The 8234-nt window shown below is 43.6% G+C and overlaps 1 protein-coding gene and 1 non-coding gene across 2 annotated transcripts; both read right to left on the reverse strand.

The window, feature by feature from the left end:
- Positions 1–328: 328 nt before the first annotated feature.
- On the reverse strand, positions 329–733 carry LOC110914437. Its single transcript, XM_022159229.1, has one exon. It carries the CDS (start codon positions 731–733, stop codon positions 329–331), a length of 405 nt encoding a protein of 134 aa, XP_022014921.1.
- A 6978-nt stretch (positions 734–7711) lies between these two features.
- On the reverse strand, positions 7712–7817 carry LOC118487702. The gene has a single exon (XR_004882645.1). It is a non-coding gene; the product is annotated as a small nucleolar RNA R71 (small nucleolar RNA).
- Between the last annotated feature and the right edge of the window lie 417 nt (positions 7818–8234).

An 8234-nucleotide genomic window follows, 5' to 3' on the forward strand; every position in this document is an offset into this window, starting at 1 on the left:
TCTTGGTTCCGGGGCTCATTCTATGTTCTAACAACATGTCTGTCTGAGTACTGAACTCCCGTCAGTACTTTCTAGTTTATCTGATTTTTGTGCTAGTCTCATCTTGTGACCTAATTGAACTATTCTGAGTTGCATTTAATAATGATAAGCAATCATGCAACATGTAATGCATTTGTATGTCTTTGAAAGTAATTAGAAAATCATTCATTTCATTAGTTCAATCATACACACTCATTAAGGTACAAATTACTGTTTATATTGTACGAAATACATGGAAAAGTGCCAGTTGCCGCATTCTCCCCCCGTTAAAAGAATTTCGTCCCGAAATTCAAGCTGCGTTACCGGTTGCAGGGGAGTTGTGAAACAAATGCGGATACTTTGACATGATTTGGTCTTCACGCTCCCAAGTAAACTCTGGGTCATGACGTGAATTCCAACGGACTTTGACAAGTTTAATACGACTTCTCCGTGTTTTGTGGATTTTCCAGTCCGTAACCTCAATAGGTTCTTCAGTAAATTGGAGTTTGTCATTGACATGAATCTCGTTTGCGGGAATGACGACTGTTTCTTGAGTTGGACTCTTCTTGAGATTAGACAGGTGAAACGTGTCGTGAACACTGCTAAGTTCTTCTAGAAGTTTCAGCTTGTATGCAACAGTTCCGATCCTCTCCTGAATCTCGAAGGGACCAATGTACCGTGGGTTTAACTTTCCACATTCACCAAACCGTACCATGCCTTTCCAAGGAGAGACTTTCAATAAAACCATATCCCCAACTTCAAATTCCAACAGTTACCGCCTCTTGTCGGCGTAACTCTTCTGTCTATCGCGAGCTGATTTGATACGATCACGTATCTGAGCAATCTTGTCTATATTTTCCTGAACCAACTCCGGACCAATAATCTGCTTATCTCCGGTGTCCGCCCAACACAACGGGGACCGACACTTACGTCCGTATAAAGCTTCAAATAGGGCCGCCTGGATGCTGGTGTGATAACTATTATTGTAGGAAAACTCCACTAAAGGCAAGTGAGTATCCCAACTTCCACCAAAGTCCATCACACAAGCACGTAACACATCTTCCAAGGTCTAAATCGTCCGTTCACTTTGGCCGTCCGTCTGAGGGTGAAAGGCAGTACTAAGGTTCAACTGTGATCCAAAAGCTTTCTGAAACGTCTGCCAAACTCTTGATACAAATCGACTGTCACACCCCCAAAATCCACATGCGGAGTGCCATCGCTTGGAGGCATGACTGACCAGGATCTTAACCATCGATCACATTCAACTCATAAGCATAGGTAAATAATACTTTCATTTATAAACAACAAGTGTTACAATGTTACAATATTTCACAGTTTACAGCGGAAGCATATTTAACTCGTTAAGTGTTTATAAAACCATATGTAAGCTCTTAGTCTTATATTGCGTTTCCATGTGCCTCGACCCATGACCACTCCAGCTTCTTAGACAGCAAGTCCCTTTGATATGCACCTAAAGGCCTGCAAGGCATGTAACAACGGGTCAACAACAATGTTGAGCGAGTTCACAGTTGGGTATACGTTTTAAGTGTTTTACGAAAACGTAGTTTGTCTTTAGCTGGCTCACCTGCCGTGGGGGTTTCCCATGTTGAAAATATGTTTAACCCGTTTATCTTATTTCCCAAAACGTATCCATAATTGGTGGGGGTTTCCCATAGATAAAAACATGATTAATCCGTTTACCCTGTTTCCCAAACCTTTTTACGACACTTAGTGGGGGCTTCCCATGTTTGTATGTTCTATTAGTGGGGGCTTCCCATAATTGCATATACACTAGACTATTTGTAACCATAAGTGTTCTTCTTATCGAGAATAGTAGTACGTACAAAGTTTACGTAGGTTTTACGTAAGTGTCCTTCACAACCGAGGACAGTGGTACGCGTGGGGTTTACGTAGGTTTTACATAAGTGTCCTTCCTGACTCCGGAAGACAGTAGCATGTTCCTGTTTACGTAGGTTTTACGTAAGTGTCCTTCCTGACTCCGGAAGACAGTAGCATATTCTTGTTTACGTAGGTTTTACGTAAGTGTCCTGCTTAACCCGAGGACCATGGTAGATAGTCTAGTAACCGTGTAAGTACGAGAAATCGTTCAATTCCATCATTCAACCCATTCCCAAACCCTGGGAATCCCATGCCTTGGTAAAGAGTGTGAACTCACCTTGGTTTGCTCGGTTAGATAAATTTCTTGATTAACAGTTGATCAAATACGCCCGAATAGAGTTAGACACACGGAATGATCCTCAAGGGAGGAAGCTTTGACCAAAGTGGGGGGGGGGGGGGTTTCTCCTGCTGAACGTCACGTATGGAAGTAGGGTTTTGTTTAGAGATATAGGTAGGCACAAGTAATACACGATCCTAAATAACCATAAAAGTTTGGTAAAGGGTTTGGTTTAGGCGACACAACAACCGGTTGGGCTTGGCTTGTCTTGGGCTCGTAAAACCGGTCCAATCAAAATAACAAGAGGTCATAAAATTACAAAGGTTACACCAACAACAACAAGGCCAACTCTGATGTTCGGTTGATTCTAACAGGCCCAAGTGTAATCGTGGTCGGTTACTGTGGCCCAATACATAATATATAACAGAGTTACCAAAGTTTAACGGGGTTAAGATCATCAGATTTAATTTAAACGTAACCAATCTTGAAAGTTCCGGTTGTCACATTATCCCCAACTTGAAAGAAATTTCGTCCCGAAATTTAGCATGCGGTTATTGAGGAAGCTAGTTAAGTTGTATCGTTTACTGGTTTCCCTGGGGTGTCACATCATCCCCCCGTTGATTTGGAATTTCGTCCCGAAATTCTGCAGTAGCTTCAGCCTCAGTAGTGGTTGCATGGTCTTCGAATAACTGGGGATACTTGAGTTTCATTTGGTCTTCTCGTTCCCAGGTGAACTCTGGGCCATGACGGGAGTTCCAACGAACTCGTACAAGAGGTATTCTAGTGTTCTTGAGGACCTTAACATCCCGGTCCGTGATTTCTACTGGTTCCTCGACGAACTGCAACCGCTCGTCGATAGTGAGTTCCTTCAAAGGAACTATGAGGGTCTCATTTGACAGACACTTCTTCAGATTCGACACATGGAAAACATTGTGAACTGCACCGCGTTCAGCTGGTAGGTTCAGTTTGTAGGCCACTTTTCCTATTTTTTCGATGATTTCGAACGGTCCAACATACCGCGGATTGAGTTTACCTCGTTTACCAAAACGAACCACACCCTTCCAGGGTGAGACTTTGAGTAGCACTCGATCCGCAACTTGGAACTCGAACGGTTTCCTGCGCTTATCAGCGTAACTTTTCTGACGGTCACGAGCTGCCGCCATGCGTTGTCGTATCTGTGCAATTCGTTCAGTAGCATCAACTACAAGTTCTGGACCTGTGATTTGACTATCCCCCACCTCTGCCCAACAGAGAGGTGACCGGCATTTACGTCCGTACAATGCCTCGAATGGAGCGGCTTGAATGTTGGTGTGGTAACTGTTATTGTACGAAAACTCCACTAAAGGGAGATGTTTTTCCCAGCTGTTGCCAAAATCGATAACACACGCCCGAAGCATGTCTTCTAGAGTTTGAATCGTGCGCTCAGACTGCCCATCCAAGTCTGAGGGTGATAAGCTATGCTCATGTCTAATCGAGAGCCAAAAGATTTGTGCATTGTTTGCCATAATTCTGACGTGAATCGTGCATCCCGATCCGAAATAATAGAGGTTGGCACTCCATGCCTTGAAACGACTTCCTTAAGATATACGTCTGCGAGAGTGGAGAACTTATCTGTTTCCTTAATAGCCAGGAAGTGTGCAGACTTTGTGAGTCGATCCACGATCACCCAAATGGTATCGTTCCCACGCTGAGATCTAGGTAGGCCAGTAACAAAATCCATGGAAATTTCCTCCCATTTCCGCTGCGGTATCTTGGGTTGCTGAAGTAGGCCTGATGGTTTCTGATATTCAACCTTGACCCTTGCACAGGTCAAACATTTGCTGACGTAGGTTGCGATGAGGGCTTTCATGCTTGGCCACCAATATGTAGTTTTAAGATCGTGGTACATCTATCCGAACCTGGATGTACCGAGTAGCGAGACTTGTGCGTTTCATCCATCACAAGTTCTCGTAAACCGCCATATAGTGGGACCCAAATACGTCCTGTTACGTAGTAGGCACCGTCTTCCCTTTGTTATAACCGTTGTCTTGAGCCGCGTAGGGCTTCAGCCCTGACGTTTTCTGGTTTCAATGCTTCTACCTGAGCATCTCGTATCTGTGCAGGAAGACTAGACTGAATAGTGAGTTGCAAGGCTCGTACACGCCTAGGTGTAGTATCTTTTCGACTAAGGGCATCAGCCACAACATTGGCTTTGCCTGGATGGTACTTGATGGCACATTCGTAATCGTTCAGTAGTTCAACCCATCGACGTTGACGCATATTCAATTCCTTCTGCTTGAAGATATTCTCGAGACTCCTGTGATCGGTGTAGATGGTGCACTTGGTACCGTACAGGTAGTGTCGCCATATCTTAAGCGCAAAAACAACAGCTCCCAACTCTGAATCGTGCGTCGTGTAGTTCCGTTCGTGAACCTTAAGTTGGCGCGAAGCGTAGGCAATGACTTTATCCCTTTGCATCAATACACAACCAAGACCCTGAATTGATGCGTCGCAATAAACCACAAAATCGTCCGTGCCCTCTGGCAATGAGAGGATAGGTGCGCTGCAGAGCCTATCCTTTAGGTGTTGAAAAGTGGTTTCCTGGGGGTTACCCCATCGATAAGTGACACCCTTCTGTGTCAGTAGAGTAAGCGGCTGTGCGATCTTTGAGAAGTCTTTAATGAATCGCTGTAGTAACCCGCCAAATCCAAGAATTGGCGTATTTCCATAGGTGTACGCGGTGCAGGCCAATTCCTGATCGAATCTACCTTGGATGGATCGACATGAATCCCATCCTTGTTTACCACATGGCCTAGGAAGTGGACTTCACGAAGCCAGAAGTCACATTTTGAAAACCTGGCGTACAGTTGCTCTTTTCGAAGAAGTTCCAAGATAAGTCGTAAGTGCTGCTCGTGTTCCCCCTGACTCTTGGAGTAGATCAGAATGTCGTCGATAAAAACAATCACAAGCTTGTCTAGATAGGGTTTTCACACCCTGTTCATTGACGGGTGGTCCGTTGGACAACCCTTAATCATGTTAAAAGACGAAATAATCCTTCACTTAATCGTGTAATTATCTTGAATTAGATAACTACTGTTGCTTATGTTTCAGGTGCGGCTTGGAGGCTTAAAGAGAGAAAAATGCAGTTTTAGAAGCTCTCGAGTCGAACGGGTTGGAGGTGCGGAGCAAAAGAAGAACAAAGCATTGAACTCAGGCTTCCACCGTAAATTACGGTCCCACCATAATTTACGGTGGACCTGAAAATCATTTGGCCTCCACCGTAAGGCAGTCTCTTCACACCGTAGCAATTTGAAGTTCACCGTAAATTACGGTGATACCGTAATTTACGGTGGAGCCTGACGGGAAAAGTGTAACTGCCACTTTAATTAGTTTTGATGGGGTCTTTTCATCATTCCTCATCATTGGACGTTTGTGAAACACTTGGGGGGCGAATTTTGGCTGTCTTGCTTGGTTTTGAACAATTGCTAACATTCGGTTTGTGTTTATGATTCCTATGAACATTAGATTTGTTGGTATGATGATTCACCAAACTATGTCCGGCTAAACTTTTCGGTGATCATCTTAGGTGAAGGTTTCTCTTGAACTTTTGTGTGTTTATTTCTGAATTTCTAGAATGATAACTTGCATTGCTTGAATATCATGGTGTATGTTTAATTGCTTGTAACTTGTTAATCGATATTGCAATTTCTAGTCTTAATCGTACGTTCTTGGTGCCGTTGGCAATCGAGATATCACGGGAAGGGTTAGGGTTGGTTATTGATTAATTGGTCATCGGGAAACAACCTCGCGTTTATATAATCCGAGTACTTTGTTCCCTTTTATCACTTCAATTATCTATACACGAGTTATGTCTATGTAACTCTTTCTAGTTGGAATTACACACAATTGTTTAAAGAAACTGAAACCTAAGATGGTCATTGTTCTCTCCTAATCTGTTTTACAACCAACATTTGATTTGAAATTAGTTTTTAATTTAGTTTTCTAAAACAACAATCCAAACCATTGATCTTTATTTTTCTGCAAATTAGATTAATTGTAGTTTAAGTGCAAAGCTATACAATCGACATACTTTCCACATACTCCCTGAGTTCGATACCCTCTTACCACTATCTATAGTTGTTTTGGGGATTAAATTTGATAGTGACCACGACAACACGTCAAATTTTGGCGCCGTTGCCGGGGAGTAGTGCGCAACGTGTGTTAGTTTAATAGTTTTGTTTTGTTATTTTCGGGTTTACGCTGGTTGTGTTTTAGTGTGCAGGTACTTCAGGTGTATGCATACTAGGGGCTCTCACAGGTCATCACCGCTATCGTTTGATCCGGAAATTGAAAGAACGCTAAGACAAAACAGAGTTTTACTACGAGAAAACAAGATCATTGGTTCACCCACTTCACCCATCACACCGAGAAACATCATGGCTGATTCTCAAATTCCACCTACAACGGGTCAATCATCCTCATCCTTTATACCTACTTCCACCCAACCATCACCAAACACCACATTACCTAATACCACCGCCGAATTCACACCATCCAATGTCACCCAACCAATCACCACTCAAGCTGAACCCGCCATCACCTACAACCCATCCACCACAATCCCACCATTATCCCACTTCTTTCCCCCAACTACGGGTCAATCATCATCCGCTTTCACAATTGCACCAAATTCAACCATTGTGCATACTACTTCATCCTTTAGACCATAACAATCGGGTTTTCAGTATTCGACCATCCCATTTGGGCAAACTTCGGGAATTCAAGGAGATGGTTATGATGAGGGATTTGAAGATTTTGAGGGGTATGATGATGATGGTTACGCTTATGGAGGTTATGGTGATCAAGGGGAGTTTGGGTATGTGCAAAGTCAACCTCAAGGGATGACAAGTGTTGGTGGAATGCCACAACAACAACTTATACCACAACACATTCGGCCGAGACCACAAGGGCCACCAATGCAACAACGTATTCCATTGCAACAAGTCCGGCCACAACATGTACAACCACAATTTCAAAGACCACCTCAACGCCCACCGATGCGACAACAACAGTTTCAACAACCGATCGCACCACAAGGGCAAGTACCAAGGCCAAATGGTCCTATTATTCCAAGAGGTAGGTATGGTGTACCAAGGAGACACCTTAGAGAAAATGTGAGGGGCATCGAAGCACATTTTCGGCCGGTAATCACTCAAAACCCTTCACCGGTAGTCATTCCTCATAATGATCAAGGGCGAACATTTGAAGTAAGGACCAACTCTTTGCAAAGTTTACCAAAGTACAAGGGGTTGGCAACGGAGGAGCCTTACTTTCATTTAGAGGCTTATGACTCGATTTGCAACACTCTTGGGAGTCAAGGGTTTTCGGCCGATGATATCAAATTGGTATTATTCCAATTTTCTTTGGAAGATAAGGCGAAGAAATGGTTTTACACATTACTTTCGGCATCCATATATACATGGGGGGAGATGCAACAAACTTTCTTGGATGAGTTTTACACCGCCCAAAAGACTAACGATGCAAGAAAGGGGTTGAGAAGCTTCCAACAACAACATGGTGAGATGTTTCATGAGGCATTCGAGCGTTTTAATATGATGATTAAAAATTGCCCTCACCATGGAATTGAATTGTGGGAGTTGATGAATGCCTTTCACGAGGGGTTGAGTGCCGAAGATGCACGTGATTTGATGTCTATTACCGGTGGGACTTTTGGAACAAATTATGAGAACGATGATTGGGAGTTCTTGGAAAGCATGGAAACTACATCAAAGAGGAAAGCTCAAGCCTCAAGAAGAGCCCGACCGGCCACTACCCGACCTCAAGTGCACGCCATAGATGATGGTAATGTTCAAACTACTAACCAAATTTATGATGCTTGTGCTTTGTGTAATGAAATAGGTCATGCGGCTGAAAATTGCCAAGGGATGTTGGAAGGGCAATACGAAGAGGTCCATGCGGTTCAAGGTCAAGGTCAAGGTCAAGGAGGAGGTGGTAGGAATTACAACAACATGAACTCTAACACCTACCACCCCGGGTTGAG

Source organism: Helianthus annuus, chromosome 15 (genome assembly GCF_002127325.2).
Source record: "Helianthus annuus cultivar XRQ/B chromosome 15, HanXRQr2.0-SUNRISE, whole genome shotgun sequence".
NCBI classification, from domain to species: Eukaryota; Viridiplantae; Streptophyta; class Magnoliopsida; order Asterales; family Asteraceae; genus Helianthus; species Helianthus annuus.